The sequence below is a fragment of the Nansenia antarctica genome (assembly GCF_963989245.1).
Source record: "Nansenia antarctica genome assembly, chromosome: 13".
NCBI classification, from domain to species: domain Eukaryota; kingdom Metazoa; phylum Chordata; class Actinopteri; order Argentiniformes; family Microstomatidae; genus Nansenia; species Nansenia antarctica.
Window position 1 is genome coordinate 27,731,394 of NC_137683.1, and position 21,988 is coordinate 27,753,381.

Consider the following 21,988-nt stretch of genomic DNA (forward strand, 5'->3'; position numbering starts at 1 on the left):
TACCGTGGAATTATCATTATATTACGATGCGCATGGGTAAATCGAACAGGCGTATTTTTGAATCTGATCTGTGAAAAATCAATTAGTCGATGCGCAGGAACCCGTTTAATACGCACGTTAGATAATAGGAGGTTAGGTAATGGGGGAGCGACGTCCACCAGCCCCCCCGAAACAAAAATAAGAGATATGGAGGAGGAGGGCAAATTGGACAGTGCTGATTTAAACAGCGGTTGACGTTAGCAAAAAGTGCACTGCCGTGGAAGACAGTGACATGGGGTTCTGAAGGGGGCTCAGCTGGAGACTAAAAAAGCAGTTGAAATGGGGGTTTTGAGGAGACTGAGGAGGGGAGGGAGGTATGGAGGGAGGGAGGGGGGAAGGACCAGCGAGGGAGGGAGGGAGGAGAGGAGAGGAGAGGAGAGATGGAGAGAGTGACAGCCCAGACCTTCTGGAAGCCTTGCGTGTGATTGGCAGTGGCTGACCTTGGTGACAATGGCTTTTCACAAGAGGCCTCTAATGAAGCCTGATTGCCCGGGAATAGTGAGGGAGGAGAGAGAGAGACAAGAGGGAGGGAGGGAGGAGAGAGAGAGACAAGGGGGGAGAAGCAAGCGAGGAGAAGAAGACAGGAGGAGGGAGGAGGGAGGAGGGAGGAGGGAGGAGGAAGGAGGGAGGAGCGAGAAAAGCATAGAGGCTTTAAGGTAATTGCAGCACTTGTGGGTTGTGAGGCTCCTGCGGTCTCTGTGATGTTGGGATGCACTAGGGGGGAAGGAGAGGGAAAGTGAGGAGAGAGAGGAGAGAGAGGAGAGAGAGAGAGGAGAGAGAGGAGAGAGAGAGGAGAGAGGAGAGAGAGGAGAGAGAGAGGAGAGAGAGAGGAGAGAGAGAGGAGAGAGGAGAGAGAGAGGAGAGAGAGAGGAGAGAGGAGAGAGAGGAGAGAGAGAGGAGAGAGGAGAGAGAGAGGAGAGAGAGAGGAGAGAGAGAGGAGAGAGGAGAGAGAGAGGAGAGAGAGGAGAGAGAGGAGAGAGAGAGAGGAGAGAGAGAGGAGAGAGAGAGGAGAGAGAGGAGAGAGATGTCTGCAGACCAGTTTTTCGTCGGTAAATTGTGGAGCATGGGGACAGCGGGGGGACGGGGCAAAGGAAAGGCAGGGGCTCGGGGGGGGGGGGGGGCTGTAATTACCCTAGCGAGTATGCAGGACGGAGACAGGGACAGACGCAGTGTGGGGGCTCCTCAGACCCACTGACAGGAACGGACAGACGGACGGACGGATGGAGGAGAAGACTGAAGAGGGGGGAGACTGTCAGACAGACGGACGGACGGACGGGAGGGGAGGGAGGGGTCTGACGGAGGCTGGAGACAAGACAGGACGCCTCTGTCTCCTCAAGGCCCTGGAACTAGACACACAGGGGCCAAGGTCAAGGGCTATTAGTGAACACACAACACGCGTGTGTGACAGGACAGCAAAGACAAGAGGCTGAGGCGGAGGGAGAGAGAGAGAGAGAGAGAGAGATAAGGCTGCAGAATACTAAGATATACTCCACACAAGCAAGAGCTTTTCCCTCACAAAAGGAATACCGCAGTAGTAGTTTGAGATAGAGAAAGAGAATAACAGATTGGCTCTCTCCACTTTTGTCTACTAAGGCAGGGAAAAAAATTACAATGATAAATGAGTGCACACGCACACAAATAAAAAAGGAAATGAAAGAAGTCAAATGTGAAAAGTAAACCAGAAAGAGAGAGGTGGGAGGTGTACATTTTTTTCTGCAAAAGCTTTACCTGCTTCGACTATGTGTGTGTGTGTTCTGTAGGGCTGTGTATGTGTGAGTGAGTGTGTGTGTGTGTGTGTGTTCAGTAGGGCTCTATGTGTGCGTGTGTGTGTGTGTGTGTATGTGTGTTTGTATGTGTATGTGTGTGTGTGTGTGTGTATGTGTGTGTGTGTGCATGTGTGTGTGTTCAGTAGGGCTCTATGTGTGTGTGTGTGTGTGTTCAGTAGCGCTCTATGTGTGTGTATATGTGTGTGTGTGTGAGTCTGTGCTATGTGTGTGTCTAAGTCTGTGTGTGTCTGTTTGTACTATGTGTGTGTCTAAGTCTGTGTGTGTGTGTGTGTGTCTGTACTATGTGTGTGTGTCAATAGTCTGAATGTACTGTATGTGTGAGTATATGTGTATGTGTGTGTTCAGTAGAGCTCTATGTGTGTGTCTGTACTATGTGTGTCTCTAAGTCTAAGTCTGTGTGTGTGTGTGTGTGTGTGTACTATGTGTGTGTCTAAGTCAGTGTGTGTGTATGCGGGCCTCCTCCTCTAGTGTATGGTGTATGAGGTCACCAGGGCCCGGGCGGCGGGTGGCGGCCCAGCAGAATGTTATAAGAGGGTTGATGGGCCGGCCTAAGCCTTCCCTCCCCGCCGCCACGGATCAGTATGTGCTGCCTCTCCTCCTCCCCGCGCCCGGGCCGATGTAACTCACTGGAGTGGCAAATTACACCAGACCTACAGCTGTAGCTCGACATTATGATTAATTTGATCAGTAATTTCTCCTGTTTTTCATTTTAATCGCTGCGACCATTCTGCTGTGGCAGGTCTTTCAGATCTAATTAAGATCAATTCCGGTGTAACAGACTTGGCGAGCGCCTAACCCCCCCTACCCACCCCCACCGCCACCCCCAACCCCCCATACCCCGTCAAGTCAAATCCCTGAGCTCCTCTGGGCGTGGAGAAAACCCTGCGCTCTCTAATCAATCAACTTCCAGAAAATCCAGCCGGGCTCCAGCAATCAGCCCATTAACACACTTAAGCAAATTTCATAATCTCCCCACGACTATTTGTCATCACTGCTGGGCTGTGGAAGGGAGGCTATCACGGCAGGCAGCCACTAGGCAGGGAGGCAGGGAGGGAGGGAGGGAGAGGGAGAGGGAGGGAGGCAGGGAGGGAGGCAGGGAGGGAGGGAGGCAGGGAGGGAGGGAGGGAAGCGAGCAGGCAGGCAGGGAGGGAGGCAAGCAGGGAGGGAGGGAGGGAAGCGAGCAGGCAGGGAGGGAGGGAGGCAGGGAGGGAGGGAGGCAGGCAGGCAGGGAGGCAGGGAGGCAGGGAGGGAGACAGGCAGCCAGGCAGGCTGTACATTACTCTGCATAGTAGAGCAGGAGTAGAGAGCAGGTAACCTCTTGTTCTGCTCAAACCGCAACTGTACATTTCTCTCTCGCTCATATTTCTTCTTAGAGGCAGGACAGTGAATCAAGAACATCATTGTCTTCCCAGTGGGGGGGGGGACGGGACAATTACGACAGTAATTACATCATTAATGACTTTGTTTGTCTATATGAGACTCCCTCTGGTTTTACAATGCTAATTATAAACTGGTTGTACAAACTAAAGCTTCAATGGCTGACTGGCCCTCTTGGCCTCTGCATAATAGCAGACTAATGTGTCTGTTATCAGTGCTGTTGTGAGGACTAATTACGACAACGCCGTAGCAGCATAGATTCCCAATACGGTCGCCCCGCAGGGCAGCGCACGGGGCACAGGAAGGAAACCCCCCCGCGCCGCCTCTGATGACAATATACACAAGAACAATTATGCATTATACCAGTCAGAGGTCTCTAAGGAAGGATGTTAATGTAGCCGCCGCTACACGTGTAGGGTGTGTGTGTGTGTGTGTGTGTGTGTGCGTGTGTGTGCTTGCATGTGGTGTGTGCGCACGTGGTGTGTGTGTGTGTGCATGTGTGATTGCATGTGGTATGTGCGCGAGCGTGTGTGTGTGTGTGTACATGTGTGTGTGTGTGTGTGTGTGTGCTTGCATGTGGTGTGTGTGTGCTTGCATGTGTGTGCGCACGTGGTGTGTGTGTGTGTGCATGTGTGATTGCATGTGGTGTGTGCGCGAGCGTGTGTGTGTGTGTGTGTGGAAGTGCGTGTGCATATCTGTGTGTGTGTGTGTGTGAGGCGAAGGGGGTCACAGAGGGTTCTCCCTGGATGAAGCCTTTAGTTTATGGATTAGAACAAAGAGACGATTCTCAGTGACTCTTAACTGGAAATCCTATCACTGGTGCTGAGGGTGGAGGGGGTAGGGTGGAGGGTGGAGGGTTGAGGGTATTGAGGGTGGAGGGTGGAGGGTATTGAGGGTGGAGGGTATTGAGGGTGGAGGGTGCTGAGGGTGGGGCCCAAATCCTATTGAAGGCTTGGGTGCGTGCCGAGACAGGCCAGGCCAGGACGAGTGCTTCGTCCTTGGGAGAGACCCCCCCCCCCGACAGTGACATAGCAGCACCCTCATTGACGACCCCCACACTCACCCAGAGAGACACACACACACACACACACACACACACTCACCCAGAGAGAGGCTAAACCTTTTATGAAACCAGACCCACCCAGCTTACCTCACACACACACACGCACGCAAGCACACACACACACATGCATGCACGCACGCACACACACACACACACACACACACACACACACACACAGGCGCACGCACACATGCAGCACACAAACACAGACCCACACATACACACACACACACACACTCTGCACCTTAATCCCATTGGACGAGGCAATATCTTAATGATGCCTGGCGTGACCCCTGGTGTGACCCCCTTGGTGGGAGGTCTGTCCATGTCGCTGGGCTTTTTAACAAACACCCCCAAACAGATATAACAGATAAACATTTTGAGAAGACAAGTCTAGAGCTTGATCTTGCTTAATCATATTATTGCCAAAAAACACCAAAATCTCTATTTCATAAAAGCCCATTTGGTAGATGAACTGTCATCCTACTGGCTACATCTGGGGAGGCTGTGGCGGGGGAGGTAGAGCCGGGCGTCTTATGATTGCAAGGTTGGCAGATCGGAGGTTCGAGCCCTGGCTGGCCACATGTCGAAGTGTCCTTGGACAAGACACTGAACCCCAAATTGCTCCCAATGAGCGGGCCGGCGCCTTGCATGGTAACTTGCCGCCATTGGTGTGGGAATGTGTGTGTGACCATGTGGGGTAGTAGCGGTCTAGTGGATAGTGAGTTGGACTGGTAATCGGAAGGTTTTGAGTTCAAATCCCACCTGAAACACCACCTTGAGTTAAGGCACTTAGCCCTCAGTTACTCCAGGGGGGAATGTCCCTGTAAATTGTAAATCGCTTTGGATTAAAAGTGTCCTTAGCTAAATGGCTAATTCTAATGTGTGTTTGGTGTATGAGCCAGGCGCTAGCTAGCTAGCCTTTGGATTTGAGGCCATTAAATGGCAGTTTTTTTTTTCTGGTGAGTCTCACCAGGCCGTGACAGGGCCGGAGAGGGGGCGCAAGGGGAGGGGGAGGAGGGGAAACAAATGGCCTAACTCATCGCGGCCATAAAGAAGGGTGGTGCTCCACAACCCAATAAGGGCCTGACGCTGATGAATGTGACCGGGGAGGGAGAGGCGACCCTGGCTTCGCTCACCGGCAGAAAATGAAACCGCAGGGATATAAAAAAATAAAAAAAAGGTTATTATCGTCACCCGCACTGACACCTTCAGATGGACAGAAGGCAGGGAGAGATGGATGGACAGACGAAGTTGACTGAAAAAAAAGGAGGAGGTTAGAGGTTGTGTGGGGGAGTGGGGGAAGGGGAAGGGAAGATAAAAGTGACTGATTAATGCTGATTTGAGGGTTGAGATACGACGATACAGCCATACAGCGATACAGCGATACAGTCGGTCCCCCTTTTGTTTTCCAGGGACAGGTTTAAGAGGTGTGTTGTTGTGGTTAGCGGTAGCGGAGGTTTTTAGTGTGCGTTAACACGTCCTGTGGTGACGATGATGACCTTGTCAATGAGATGCACATTAGAATGTCTGGCCGCTGACAGCAGAGCGGTGTGGGCGTGGGATCAGACTGCGCTTGGGGTTTTGTTGCTAAAGCATTAGCATTGTGTTATCTCAAGGTTGGCCTGCCGTCTACATAATACAGTAACACATCCCGTCCACGCTAGGCCTATTCACACACATTCCACTTATTGAATCATTGAATGATGGCCAATTACTGGCGACAAACTGCAGCAATAGGCTGCGTAAACGTGACGCGTTCTAATGCTTTGGTACGCATGTCGGCAACCAATCAAAATGTTTGTGTTTTAGGCCATCTTTGTATGTAGTGTCAAACATGCCTATGTCAAAGAGATGACTTGGGCAGATAGTGATTTTGGAATGTAACAAGCATTCTAATAGGCTGACGTCATAGAGGCAATAACGCAGAGTGAATCAGCAGTGTTAGGAGAGTAGAATTAGGCAGATATCTCAATTTGGCCAAAATATGGCAATTATGCTATGAGGCTAACGAAATCGTATTTCCTGCGAGCAAATCAAACCGTTCTAGTGTACGGTGGTGTGACCAGGTAGTGTGACCAGGTAGAGGTAGGGTAGAGGTAGAACCAGGTAGAGGTAGAGCTAGGTAGAGGTAAGGTAGAGGTAGAATCAGGTAGAGGTGGGCTCACCTGCAGGGGCATGGGCGGGGTGACGGGCGAGGGCAGGCTGCGGGCGGGCGACAGGTTCTGCCGGTGGGGCGGCGACTGTGGTTGGCCGGAGGTGGTGGAGGAGGCGGAGCCAGGGGAGGGCACCGATATGGAGGACTGCGGTTGGCTGGGTGGCGTCATGTGATGTTGCTGGGAGGACAGCTGGTTCTGGGTGTGGGCGTGGCTCTGTGCTAGGTGCTGCTGTTGTTGTTGATGTTGATGTAGTTGTTGTTGTTGTTGTTGGTGTTGTTGTTGTTGTTGTTGCTGTTGGTGGTGATGGTGTTGTTGTTGCTGGTGGTGGTGATGCTGTAGTTGCTGGAGCTGCTGGAGATGCTGGAGTTGGGAGTTCAGGGATGAGGTAGCTGTCGAAGGAAGGAACACACACACCGTCAAAACCGTTAACAACCATATCTCAAACTGGTTTTTATTATACCTTTATTTAACCAGGTGAACACTCATTGAGATTTAAAATCTCTTTTCCAAGAGAGACCTGGCCAAGAGAGAAGCATATAAAAAAACAGATACATTTAAGTTCCAGACATACAGACATAAAACATTGAACATAAGGCAGTATCAGGAATGCCTAGGTGGCTGCGTTAAGTACAGAGACACTCTCTAGTACGTTCCCATTCAAGGTCCTTCAAGAGTCCACTAAAGGCGTCGTATGAGATCAGTTTTTCCAGGTTGAAGTCTTTCAGGAGGGTGTTCCAAGCAGAGGGGGGGCGGCGTAATTGAAGGCTTTTTTTTCCCAGCTCTGTGCGAACACGAGGAAGCAAGCTATACTATCTAACTATACCGAGAGACATGCAAAAATGTGTCATAATAACACTGCAAACACATTCATGTGTTAGCGACAGTGACACCTAGCACTCAAGGTATCCCCGTTTGGATCAATAAGTGTCACACCTACAGTACAGATATGCATACACAGGTAGAGGTGTAGGACGTACGAATTGCAAAGTGTCACACAACAACGTCCTTAAGGATTGGAACCTCTACGTCACTGAGTTCCGGAACTATCCGACGACTTCACCAGTTAGAGGACAAAGCCATCAAAATTGATTGACATAATGGCTCTCTCTCTAGAGCTTTTAATACTTTTAATTTTCCAGTCTGAGGATGTCACAATCTTTGATTTAATCGCTGGAAATCTTGCATGGACAGCCATCCGTCTTGACTCAAAGTCTTAAAAAATCAACCCATTAACTAATTGACTCCGATAATGGCCAACGGTTATCACCTCATTTCTAGATTTAAATGCTAATGAGTCTAATGCACTTTTTTACTGTTATACTACACACCTAGAAATGGACAGAGTGGCAGAGAGACAGACAGAAAGACAGACAGACAGAAAGACAGACAGACAGGCAGACAGACAGACAGACAGTCAGACAGACACACACACACACACACACACACTCACACACACACACACACACACACACACACACACACACACATATTATGCGGGCACGCATGTATACACCCACACACATACTGCATCTACGATATATAATCCCAGTTACTTTGAATCATGTTCAGCCTTTCTATACTGTAGAGCAGAATTCTTCACTGTTGAATTTGAAATTCATCGGCTCTATATCTTCTTTTTTCAAACCCCCTTTTTTGATTGACAGTATTAACTCAAGACATCTATCTTTGTAATCACTCCGCGGACAGCTCAAAGCGAGTGACACGAAACCACCATCATTTCCAACGAAAAAATACAGAATACAAGAGAATTCATACAAAATTTACACATTTACTTTAGGACACATTAGGACTTTTACAGCTCCTTCAATCCAAGAAGAAGAGACTAACTAAAAGTTAGCCTGTTCACTTTATAGTCAACGTAACTTGACTTATTTCCTTCAGCAGCACGTCGAGACATTGCACACCAGGCAGCAGACAAACTGGAGATACGAGAGGTAAGACACACATTTGCAGGGCTCTTGCCAGGCCTACCTGTAGCAGCCTAAAGACTGAAGATTTCTCCAGTACCATCGAATAACCTCACATCATCTAGACTAGGCTCAATCTAGCTCCATCTGACAAAACAGTGCCATCAACTCTGGACTGTAGGCAAAACATCATGAGGAAAACAGCTCACTTTAATGATTGTCACACTTAACACGACAACAAATGCTTACTGTTGGAGTGTCAAGCAAGCTATCAGAAGCCGTATCAGCATAACTTTACAAGACAAGGGAGTTTTTTTTTTTAGGCCCCAAAGTAAGTACAAGACAAAGAAACATAGTTTTCAAACAAACGAAAAGAAGAATAGAGAATAACAATAGATCACTGGCAGAAATCTGAAAAAAGAGACAGTGTCGGCTTGACTATAGATAATGCAATGGAGCGTTTGTGCATAGAGAGGGGAGACACGCTTGTATACATACTGAATCAATGCACTTCAATAATTAAACCATGGGCTGTTTCATAGCAGATGAATAAAACATCAGATGTGGCTTTGATTAGCTCGGTAGCTCTGGGTTCTGGACAGACTAGGGCCAACATTTGATCAACATTCTCCCCCCTTTTCCTCTCCTCCTCTCGCTGTAAGTAAGTAGCAGTTCTACTGTAGATAGAAGAATCACCGCGGAAAAAGAAAAGAAAGAATGCCAGTGTCTCTCGGGCAAGTAAACATCACACTTTCACATTTCTTCTACCTCCTGACACATTGACACCTCTCTCACACCCCCGTCCATGAATTATATATTGTTGTGCTCCGCAAAAAAAAAAAAAAAAGCCAAGAGTCTAATTCTCCACTTGAAATGTTTGGGGCAAGTTGTCTCACGCCCAGCCTTGACAGGACCAAGCGCCTTTCTCCCTTTCTCTCTTTCTCCCTTCCTCCCTTCCTCCCTTTCTCCGAGTTTAACGCAAAAAATAATAATATTGAGCGTTGTTTTTTAAAACAGCGAGAAAACGGGGGGAATAAAAAAAAGAAAGAAAGAAAAGAGTGAGTGAGTGAGTGAGTGAGTGAGAGATAAAAAGAGAAGATTTCTGTCAGAAAATTATCGGAACCCGCGGAAGATCAAAGCCGATTGGGGGAGTAGAATTTCCTCCTCCAGCACCGAAAATCGTGAGTGAGGCCGAGGCAAAAGAAAAAGAAGAGAAGAGAAGAGGCACAACAAAAGAATATGAAGAGAGAAAGAAAGACGAAAACAAATACAGAGGGAATATGGGAGAAGAAGCCCCTAGTGGCCTTATTATAAGGGCTCCACCGCAGGTAACTATATTCCTTAACAGCGGTGCTTTATAAATTCTGTCATCTTGTTAAGGCTGTCAGGACCACTGACCCTCCCCTTCCCCTCTAACTGGGCACCCCAAGCTTTATCAAGCGCTATTCTTCTTTTTTAAACCGCAGCTGTCTGATTGCTTTGGCTGAGCACATAATACAGCCGGGCTGTGTCTCGACTAATTGTTTGTGCTCTCTTTCTCTGGCGTTAGAGAGAGGGAAGAAGCTGGAGGAGGGAGAGAGAGGGAGGAGAGAGAGAGGAGAGAGAGAGAGAAGCTGGAGGAGGGAGAGAGAGAGAGAGGGAGAGAGAAGCTGGAGGAGGGAGAGAGGGAGAGAGAGAGGAGAGGGAGAGAGGAGGGAGAGAGGGAGGGCTCAGTTGAAGATGGAGACAGGGCAAAAAAAAAGGGGTGGCGTAGGGATCCTATGGTGCCTCATTATAGCTCCACATCCCTGGTTGTGTGTCATGCTCTCCAGCCCTCCAGTGAGATGTTGGAGCCACCCTATGACTTTAGCCACCAGCACACTCACACTCACTCACACAGTACCAAGAAAGAGCACAAAGTCCCAAATCAAACAACTTACTTTGAACTAGTAGAGACCTCTTCTCATATAATCATGATGATAATAACCACCACACTCCCGTCATCACCACAGGGGGTGGTACCAGAGCAAGGGGTCTCCATCTAACTCAGGGGGTACAAGAGCAGAGGTCCCCAATCTAACTCTTCGACGAGCGAAAGCTTTCATAATCATGGTGATAATAAGGAATAAGCAACAACACAGAGAAGCGGGGGTGAAGTCGAACCAAAGGCATGACGTGAAAGGTTGTGTTAGACAGAGACATCCACGCAGACGGTGATTCGTAACATATCGTTAGCTTCATAGCATAATTGCCGTAAAAGTCATATTTTGGCCAAATGTAGATATCTGCCTAACTCTACTCTCCTAACACTGCTGATTCACTGTGCGTTATTGCCTCTATGACATCAGAATGCTTGTTACATTCCAAAATCACTACCTGCCCAAGTCATCTCTTTGACATAGGCATGTTTGACACTACATACAAAGATGGCTCGGCTGACCACAAGTGAAGCATGACTTAGGCAATTATGCTACGAGGCTAACGGTGTACAAAACTCCTTTTGGACTCTCAAACACTGCTGGGTTGAGGTACCGAAGTCCCTCATACAGGACACGCACTGTTCACACTCTGTTTCTGAGGAGTCGTAGGACCCGGCAGAGCAGAATGCTTTTGTCTACTGTTCCCAAACCTCTCGTCTCAACCACACCACCGCACCACTGTAAAAAAAAAAGAAATCAACTGTTGTCTTGTGAAGTAGTACGAAGCCAGACTGATTGTCGGAGGTCGAAAGGCTAGGTCAAAACCCCTGCTCCTTCATCAGACAAAAATGCTATTTCTGTTTCCTGTGTGGCTCAGGAGGAGTGGAAGGGGAGAGAAGGGAGAGGAAAGCAGCCACCTCTCTCATTACCAGAAACCCCTCCCTGGTCCCTGACAACACAACACCCCCCACCCCCCCGCCCGACCCCCCCGCCTCACACACACACACACACACGCACACACACACACACACACGCACACACACACACACACCCCCATTACAGCAGTATCTCTCCCTAGGCTTGATTTTCAGCTCTGTCCCTTGTTTAGTCAGTTTCCTTTGTGTGCGTAGTGTCTTCACATCTTTGTGTGCGTAGTGTCTTCACATCTTTGTGTGCGTAGTGTCTTCACATCTTTGTGCATAACACACGCATGTACTCTACAGGCTGGTGTTTGTACTGTAACGAAGGCGTGTTTTCCACTACACAGTAAACAACATACATAAAGAACAGACAAGATACAAGTAAAAGGAGATATAATGTTCTGTGCAGTAGAATAGGAAGAAAGTATCAAATGGGGTTGATGTTGAATGGTGAAAAAAGGTGTTCTTCTTGTAATTGAAAGAAGAAGAAGAAGAAGCGTTAATTGAGTCTCTCTGCCAAGGCTTACAGTGCCATGCAGTCAGCACGGGCCAGGTCAAGGACGACATGAGCATATACAGTAGACTCAGGCTATTGAGCAACAGTAACCGTGTTGACACAAAAGGATGGCCTTTTAAAGCATCGAACTGACATACAAAACGAGGAGATGGTAATGTAGTGTAGTGTGTAGTGTCACACGTTGTGTCCGTGCACAGAAAGAGGATGTGTACAACCGTTTAGAGGGAAATACTGCATACACAACGTTGAGGAGGAGGAAAACAGGCTCCTAATGCTGAATATGTAGACCATTGAACATTCCAGGGTTAAATGCCTCATCCACACATCGCGGTATGTTTACTGGTGTACAGGTGTATTTACTTTCACGTACATATTGTGTATATTCTTATTTCAATCTAATGAAAGGGATGTATACAGCATCAATGTATACGAACAGACACGTTTAGTGAGACTAAATGGTAAGTGGTAAATGGACTGCACTTATATAGCGCCTTTATCCAAAGTGCTTTACAACGGCCTCTCGTTCACCCATTCAGACACACATTCACACAACAATGGCGGCAAGCTGCCATGCAAGGTTCATGGTATGTGGTACAACACAGGAAAATTCATGGTATGAAATGAAGTCCAGTTCGCACAAACCTATGTACTATGTTTTCTTTGCATTATCACAGGTCGTTTGAAATATAATCGGTCAGAATTAATCCGTGCTGGTCTCTACCGTGCTGGTCTCTGTCCTCCCTGGTCCATCCAGCACCTGTATGTAAGCCTCTCACAGTTACTGTCTTTCATCAATCTCTGAAGCCCTCCTCCTCTTCCTCAAACATTGTTATCAGTGTACAGTAGTAAACTACTGACCAATCAAGAGCCATGGTTTGCCAGGATAGAGCCTAGGGGCAGCATGTAAAGGAGAAATAGAAGGGGGCCCAGTATCGACCCTTGAGGAACCCCACAGAACCTCAAGAACACAATCAAGAACCTTGTTATTGTTGTGTGATATATGTCCGATACACCCACACAACAGTTATCAGTGTAGAGTAGTAAACTACTGACCAATCAAGAACCTCGTTATAAGTGTACAATATTAAACTACTGACCAATCAGGAACCTCGTTATCAGTTTACAGTATTAAACTACTGACCAATCAGGAACCTCGTTATCAGTGTACAGTATTAAACTACTGACCAATCAAGTGGTCTGAGGCGGTAGCTGGAGTTAATGAAAATGTCTGTCTCTGTATTTTAAGGAGCTCCTTTAAACTTAGTTGTGACAAGGAGGAGGGAGAGAGGGCACAAACAGCAACCCTATTACTGCTCTGCCTCACGTTCTACTGAGGGAGAACATAAACCACTGTCTCAATCGCTCACTCAACGAGCCGCGCTGATAATTAGTCCACTGGAGAGAGATTTAGCGACTAGGAGACCTGGTCATTATGAACGTGGACAGAGGAAGGTCATTTTATACCCTGAGGATTCAGTGTGAGCATCACCTAAGACTGATAAACTACATGACAAGAAAAAACATCCTCTCTGTCTTTCACAAACTGCGTCGAGATAATGTTTTCACTGTGGTTGGTGATTTTAGAGTCTCTTTGACCTTTAAAAAAAGTAATATGATTGATATTTCGCAATGCTAACCAGCCTTTTCTAATGTACAACATGATTTACCTATGGTGCATTTCCCTAAACACAATTGACTACTGTACTTTATGTCGTTCATCATGAAAAATCATAATTTGGGGTGGGGTTGGGGGTGGGGGCTGTGATTGGGCGGGTGGGTTGGAGGCATGTGGCGGGAGGGACATTTGTGGGAGGAGGGGGAGGTGGGGGACTGTTGGGGCAAAGGGAGATTGGGAAGGGGAGGGGGAGGGGGTGGAAGGTTAATGGGAATTTTGTATTTGTACTGGATTGTTGTCATTCTGTTTCTCTTTTGTTTAATTATATGTTACCACTCCCTTGTATTATTCCCTGAAATAATACCCCCCAAAAAAATTTGCATAAAAAAACATAACATGTACATTCTTTTCAATGAGCAAAAAACTCAACAAATATTTGATTCCCAGTGTTGTGTCCAGGTAACCCGTACATGCAAGATCATCACTAGGGGACACAGATACACCACAGCTGAACTGAGGTGGCAGAGATGGAACAATGTTCATACAAAACCGACTCATCTCAGAATGAACGTCCTCTGACTCATTTCAAGGAATTCTGGGAAGATTAAGATGACGTTTCTTCGTCCGATGGAAGGGACCTTCCAGTCACCCCTGTCCCCTCCTGTTGCTTACATAACACACTCCCTGTACTGTATGTACATCAAAGGGCTTAACACTAGAACAGCCGTGGTGGAGTCATTTAACCTTGTGACTAAAGATATTTTAAATATCTTTGCACTCTATAAAATTTCAGGACCCTCCTTTCATGACTTTTCCTAGATATGTGCGTTCTACCACCCAGTATCCTTACATTTTCAAAATCACATCAGGATAAGCTTGTATAAAGCTATTTTGCAGTTTTTCTGTGTAGGAAGGAGGCAGGCTAATTTACAAGAAGCCAACTAGTGGTCGTTGTGTGTAAATAGCAGCTTACCATTGTAAGGCGGCTCTTATAGTAGGTACAATAGCCACGGCTGTTCTAGTGTTAACAAGATGAACATCAAAAAAACCCACACATATGCTATTACACCCGATAGAACACATGAAAACAACAAGAGACACTCGCGTGGCACTAAAGGGTCACCAAACAGCTTTCAGTTTCATTTACAAGCTGTGGTATAATGTGAATCAGGTTAGAGAGTATGGAAAATAGATTCCCGTTCCTCTGGATAAACACAGGGAAATAAAACAGGGGACAGAAGATCCAACTGTGTCAAAGTATTACCCTCAGTCACTGTAGACAATATCAATGTTACGGTCCCGCTTTAAGAGGGGCTTAAACGGAGGCGGTAAAGACTTGGAGACGAGTTGGCCACAGGGTTCTAGAGAGTAAAAAACACCCCGCTTGTAGAGGACCCAGAGACGATGCTCTCACTTTGGGATGCGAGGCAGAGGCTACATCAAGCTGGGTTGTAGAAGTCGTGACGTTAGAATGATAAGGTTCTATCTCCGTTTAGGGTCGTTCAGAGATATTGAGCGTCAACGTTTTTTACATTCCATTATGTTTTGTGAGATGGAACCGTTGTATTTTATTAATTACTAACTCAAAAATGTCAACATTTTAAAAATAACATCACACAGGCATTAATAAACACCTAATGGATCAGATTATGTAAAAAACTCAATTTTGACAAAAATTGAGATAGAACCTTAGAATTCTAACGTCACGAAGTGTCACTCCATAGGAGGGATTTGGACGTATCGAGTCCCCCTCCGAGGAGATGTTAGAGATGGGGGAAGGAACGTCACCAAGTATATTAGCGACGTCCTTTTGGTGACACTAACTAACTGTACGCTGAGGGGACTAACTAATACTTACGTTAGGGGGATTAAATGCAAATCATGTGTAATGTGTGTCTGTTTGATGTATTTGACACTGCTGTATTGAGTTTTTCCCATCTGTACCGACAACGAATTCCACCGACCTTGGTCGTGTGGTCGTTAAATGATTCATTAAATGATTTATTTCACTCATTCATTCATTATCTTGCTAATAGGAGTTACATGTATTTCCCTTTTTTAGAAGAAATCTCTTAATATAACCATATTACATTATACATAATATTACTACTATAACAAACTTACCTTGTGAGACATTATATTCCATCCACACCAACTAAACTGAGCCCAGTTTTTTTTTTTTTACTATTATATGGTTCTCTATATCTCAGGGAGTGACACAGCGTAGTGTCTCCTCTATAAAAAGCTAGTGACCGTGAGTGCGTGTACATGTGTCATGCTGCGTACGGTCCCGTAAGCCACTGGTTGGTTGCAGGGGAGGATCAGACTCTCTGTGAACACAGACAGACTCTTATCCTCTCACTCTTTCCCCAGTCAGTGGAGGAGAGAGTCCCAGTCAGCCATAGGGACTGGTGGTGTGTCACTGCACACAGACACAGGAGGCCCTCTCTCTCTCTCTCTCTCTCTCTCTCTCTCTCTCTCTCTCTCTCTCTCTCTCTCTCTCTCTCTCTCTCTCTCTCTCTCTCTCTCTCTCCCTCTCCCTTTCTCTCTCTCTCTCTTTCTCCCTCCTTCTCTCTCTTTTTGTTTTACAAACACATACGTATCTCCCCTCCCTGTCCCCTTCTGCTACTTCCCTCCACGTCTCTCTCTCTCTCTCCCGTCTCCCTCTCTCTCTCTCCCCCTCTCCCCCCCCTCTCTCTCTCTCTCCCCCTCTCTCTCCTCTCTCTCTCTCCCTCCCTCTCTCTCTCCCTCTCCGCCCTGTTGTCCTTCAGCGCCCCCCTCCTAAAGCCTGTCCTGTTAGCCTGGGTTAGCTAGCGTACGGTACGGTAGGGGCAAACCAGGGCTATTATTACTACAGGCTGTTCATGGTCCCATCATGTGTCGTCAGACCAAAGGCGGAGGCCTCAAGTAAAAGCCTCATGCAAAATTTATGTTCATGCGGCTGTTTCAGTGGGCGGAAAAATCAATATTGCGAACAGCCCTGATGTTCAGAGATGACGGAGTGCTCTCTGACAGACAGTAAAAGCAGAGAGAGAGATGGAGGGATGGAGGGATGGAGGGATGGAGGGGGGCTACATTTACTGCTCTGGGAACGGAGCGGAGAGGAGCGCTGTCCCCCCCCCCCTCCCCCGCTCACCCCTAAATTAGGATTTCATTTGGGGATTGGGGATTTTCGATAACAGTTTTGATTGTGGTGGGAGTGGTTTAAAGAAATGATTAGGCATTTAGAAGATACAAAAAAGAGAGAGAAAGGAAGGGACAAGATATAAGAGAGGTGGCTTGTTTTTTTTAAAGCTGCTTTTAAAAAATAAATAAAAAAACATCTTTCGTTTGTTGGTTTCCTGTCAGCTGCATTATGGTGTTAGCATTAGCATCACCCCGCTCACTCACTCACTCACGATCACGGTTATTACATGATTGTACAATAATGAAAAGGCAATGTGGGGATGAGGAGGAGGAGGACATCATAGGGCCCTTTGTTATGCAGTACTGTTACACTGCCTCGATTATATGTGCTTTTTAAAGGGATGCATAATACCCATAGTGCATTTGGGGAGAAATAATGATAATAGAGAAAAAGAAAGAGAGAGAGAGAGAGAGAGAAAGATTTTCAAGTGGGGATGAACTAATGCCAAACAATGGAATTTGCTCTTGATTCTTCTTCTGGCTCCGTCTTCTAGTCTTTAATTATTCCCTTTGGTTGTCGGAGGGGAGCGTGTAAGCACTTTCGCGGAGCACCAACATGCCCACCAGCACAACATTGTCAGCCAGTGATGTTGGAGGAGCACTTCTGAGTGACACGGAGCCTCTTGTGATTATTAATGCTCTTTAATACAACACAACACAGCAGCCATTATGATTGTGGTGGTGGGGGGTGTGTGTGTGTGTGTGTGTGGGGGGGGGGGGGACAGGTTTGAAACGCAATAGACGAAGATGTGTCAGAGAAAATATGATATGTATAATGCAAATCGCCAAGCACCGCTACACACTCGAGACACACAATTCACACCAACACAAAACACATTGAACAGCGAACCACGAAGGCCAAATAATCTATAAATTCAGCATCACACACACACACACACACACACAAAAGAAAAACGTAATTCATAATGCATGCAAACAATCCGATATATTTCTTACACAGCGTTTAATATAACCTCCGCCTGTTCCCTGGCGGAGTTTCTTTGTGCCGGTTTAGTAGTTTCCCCCTGAATCGCATATGAGATATTTGAGGGCCTAGAACGATGTATGATGAATGAAGTAGCACGCTACTTATACGCTTATCGTGCTCACTGACTAGCAACAGGTTCAGCAAAGGGCAGCGGCGGTAAACGAAATTCCCCACCGGGACAATATATCATCAGAAGGAAATGTATGCACCCCCAAACTTACAAGCCTTCTGCAGATGCGGACAAGGTACTTGATGGGTGAGAGAGAGAGGGGGGGGGGAGGAGGGGGAGGAGGGGAGGTGGGGAGGGGAGGTGGGGGTGGGGTGTCGTCAGGGGGTGAATATCAGGAGGAGAAAGAAAGCTAGCAAAAGCAGATTTTGTTGAATCAGTTCTACTTTCATATTGGCTGATCTGTGGTCTTTTAACCATTTCACTGCAGCAGGAGAGGAGAGGAACGGGGGGCTAATTTCACAGTGAGAGCTCGCTGAACAAACCCCCCCCCCCCCCCCCCCCACCCCATGCTCTGTGGGAGAGAAGGTGCTAAGGCTACTTTGTCATTGTGAAATTACGGAACCATCATATTTGGAAACATGGACCTCGGAGAGGGAGAGGGAGAGGGAGAGGGAGAGGGGAGAAGGAGAGGGAGAGGGAGAGGGGAGAGGGGAGAGGGAGAGGGACAGGGAGAGGGGAGAAGGAGAGGGAGAGGGAGAGGGGAGAAGGAGAGGGAGAGGGAGAGGGGAGAGGGGGAGGGAGAAGGAGAGGGAGAGGGAGAAGGGAGAGGGAGAAGGGAGAGGGAGAGGGAGAAGGGAGAGGGGAGAAGGGAGAGGGAGAGGGAGAAGGGAGAGGGGAGAGGGAGAGGGAGAGGGAGAGGGAGAGGGAGAGGGGAGAAGGAGAGAGAGAAGGAGAGGGAGAAGGAGTGGGAGAGGGAGAGAGAGGGAGATGGAGAGGGAGAGGGGAGAGGGAGAGGGGAGAGGGAGAGCGAGAGGGGAGAAGGAGAGGGAGAAGGAGAGGGAGCGGGAGAGGGAGAGGGAGAGGGAGAGGGAGAGGGAGAGGGGAGAAGGACAGGGAGAGGGAGAGGGAGAAGAAGAGGGAGAAGGAGAGGGAGAGGGAGATGGAGAGGGAGAGGGAGAGGGAGAGGGAGAGAGAGAGGGGAGGAGGGGGGATGGAGAGTAGAGGAGGAAGAGATGGGAGAAAAGGTGTCTTTGTCAAAGTCTACTTTGTCATTGTGAAATTACAGCACCATCATTTTGGAAACATGGACCTCGGAGAAGGAGAAGGAGAAGGAGAGGGAGAGGGGAGAAGGAAAGGAGGAGAGTAGAGGAGGAGGAGGAAGAAGAGATGTGCTGGAAAACACACTACTTTCCTCTCCTCTCCTCTCTCTGAGATGTACTTAGTGCCGTACTCCTGTGATCACAGAGTAATAGATCTCTCTCCTCTAAACATGCCCGCCTGCTCAAATGCTACACAATCCATCTGTGATGTGTCTGCGGTTAGTCCTGATATAGCCCCCCGGGGACCCCCCCCCCACTCCCACCCCACACTCCTCAGACATCCTGGGGGTCCTTTTGAGCTACACTGAGACTGATACCACCCCCCACCCCCACCCCACCCCACCCCACCCCACCAGAGAGACCAATGCTATTAATTAAGGTAATTAGGCCCCGGATAGCAATTAGTAACCACAGATAGCTTTTAGCCGCGGCCCAGACCCCCAGCCTGTCCCCATGGCCAAGGCGTTTGTTTCCGGCACCATCTGCTGACAGAATCACCACAGGCTCTCTGGTTTCTGACGCCTGGAACCGGACACCCCCCCCCCCGTGTTTAATAATGACCTCTGAGTGATCTAGGCTAGCGTGTGTAGCTGGCTAGCCGACCCCCTCCACCCCCCACCCCCCGTCCCGAGCATGCTCTTTATGCACTTTGTTTGTTATTGGGCTTTCGGTATTGGTTTCTTTCACTTTCCAAACACGCCAGACCACCCCCCCCCTATCTAGAACCATTATGGCAGACGGCGACTAGGGCTTTGTGGAAATAGGACATGTTCACTGCACAAGGTTATTGATCGATATTAGATAACGCCGGTTGAGCACAAGTAGTATTGATAAGCCGATAAGCTGGTATTGATTTTCTGTTATTATTAAGTTGGACGCTGGTTCGTATTGATAACCCGATACATTTATATTGGCATAATGATGTATTCCGATGGTACTTGAGCTGCTATTATAGACTAAATAATATGTATGTACTGTATAGTCAAAGAAGTGCTGTTATTTATGTCTGGTTATGGCGGTGGCAATTCTCTGAAAAGAGAATAACCTACAACGCAATGTGAAGAATGTCAGTAAATCTATGAGCATACCTTGAGGAAAAATTCAGTTCAGTACAGCCTCTTTTGAAATCCTCACTTGGAAGAAATACAAATGAAACAGCATTCAGTCATTCAGCAACAATGTTCTTTTCTGTCAACCTGCATTTCTAAACCTCTAACCCATAGAGATGGATACAGCCCTATCAGCCCAGGTGTACACTACTACAGAGTGTGTGGTGAATGCTTGGCTACAGGAGAGGGGTGTTATGTTTATAATGGGGTACAGGAGAGGGGTGTATTTATAATGGGGTGCCTCTGAGGAGAACCGTGTGATAAGAAACGGGCTGAATTCATAACGTGCAACAACAGAGGACAGATCATGCAATAACTCACATTACTGAGAGGGAAAAATAGAAAATAAAGGATCCAGCTGCAGTACTTTTACACAATTCTACATTTGAGGCAATCTGTGATAACAGCATTTCCATTCCAGTTCAGTCCCGTAAAATTACCATTAACATTACAAGTCATGCAGAACACAGATAAATGTAGAATGTCACCCAATTCTAATATTCCCAGTTCCTCCCAGAGATTACCATCTCTGTCTCTGGCTCTGTCCCGCTGCACCTTGTCTAATATTTCATTTACAACATTTCGTCAAGTTCATTTTCCTCTCATTGACCATGTAAATCACAAATCAATTTTCATTTAAAAACGCTTGACTACGGATTGTTCCTGAAAGCTCGGGCAATCTGCGGCAGACCTTTAATGGTGAGGGGAGCAAATCTTTTGGAAACCATCTGGTGGGAGAGGAGGAAAAAAACTAGCAAGTAGTAATTCTGCACATGCCAACATCTCCTAGATAAGCGGAGAGGTGCTTTAGTAGAAAATACTACATACAATGTACTGTAAGGTGTACTGTCCATTTAAAATGTTTATCATAATAATACTAACGATTATAAATGATAACGATAAAACTATGACTAGCTATTATTATTGTTGTTGTTGATTTAAACCGTAAACTACACCGTTAAAGACAATTCTGTGTTCCAAGAAATGTATCTTGTGCCTTTGAACACCACCACCACCACCACCACCATATTTTTCATCCCATATTTGACTGAGCAGAGGACGGACGGAGGGAGGGAGACCGGCTAGACTGCTAATGTAATGCATTGTTATAGTCCAGGAGTTGATGGAATGAGAGCTGGCTGGAGTAAGGCGAATGCGTTCCAACTTATTCATCTAATTTAATGCCAGTCTGAATAGCTCAAGTCATTTCAGGGTTCTCTGCTCCGTCTCTCAGTCAAAAGAGAGCACTGTACACCTCCCACACAAGCCGCTATTGTCACCCCGAATCAGCCGGGCGACACACACTATTACTATATTATATAAAAGATGTGTATACACACAAACACACACACACACACACACACACACAGTACAAGTCTCACCCTATACAGTGTGGAGTGCGGGTATGTGACACGCAGCCTGTGTGGAGTGTGTGTGTTTATGACGTGGTGTGGAGTGTGTGTTTGTGACATGGCGTTGGCTAAGTGTCTCTCTGAGTGTGGTGCCACAGTGAGGTTAGACGTCGGGACCTGCCGTAGTGAAGCAGCCACAGCCATATCTGTTTAGGCTTGTTGTTGTCCTCCAACCACACTGGCATGAACAAGGGTTTACTCTCTACTCCCTCTCTCTCTCCACCTTTCTTCTCTGTCTCCCTCCCTCTCTCTCTCTCTCTCTCTCTCTCTCTCTCTCTCTCACTTTCTCCTTTTCTCTAAATCTCTCTCTCTCTCTTTTCTCCCTCTCTCTCACTTTCTCATTTTCCCTCTCTCTCTCTCTCTCTCTCACTTTCTCATTTTCCCTCTCTCTCTCTCTCTCACTTTCTCATTTTCCCTCTCTCTCTCTCTCTCTCACTTTCTCATTTTCCCTCTCTCTCTCTCTCTCTCTCTCACTTTCTCATTTTCCCTCTCTCTCTCTCCCCCTTTCTTCTCTCTCCCTCCCTCTCTCTCTTTCTCATTTTCTCTCTCTCTTCTCCCCCCTTCTTCCCTCTCTCCCTCCCTCTCTCTCTCTCACTTTCTCATTTTCCCTCTCTCTCCCCCTTTCTTCTCTCCCTCCCTCTCTCTCTCTCTCTCTCTCTCTCTCTCTCTCTCTCACACATCTGACTAGCAAGTATATTGTAAATTGTCAATCAATTTAACA

At 47.3% G+C, this 21,988-nt stretch overlaps 1 protein-coding gene across 1 annotated transcript in view; it reads right to left on the minus strand.

Annotated features, from left to right (window-relative positions):
- pou6f2 (POU class 6 homeobox 2) overlaps positions 1-21,988 on the minus strand; it is a gene marked incomplete at its 3' end in the record, with an annotated part of 107,902 nt that overhangs the window by 51,197 nt on the left and 34,717 nt on the right. Inside the window, exon 4 of the mRNA XM_080544307.1 lies at positions 6,435-6,814. Within this exon, the coding sequence (XP_080400433.1) occupies positions 6,435-6,814 (380 nt within the window). The remainder of the gene's footprint in view (positions 1-6,434; positions 6,815-21,988) is intronic.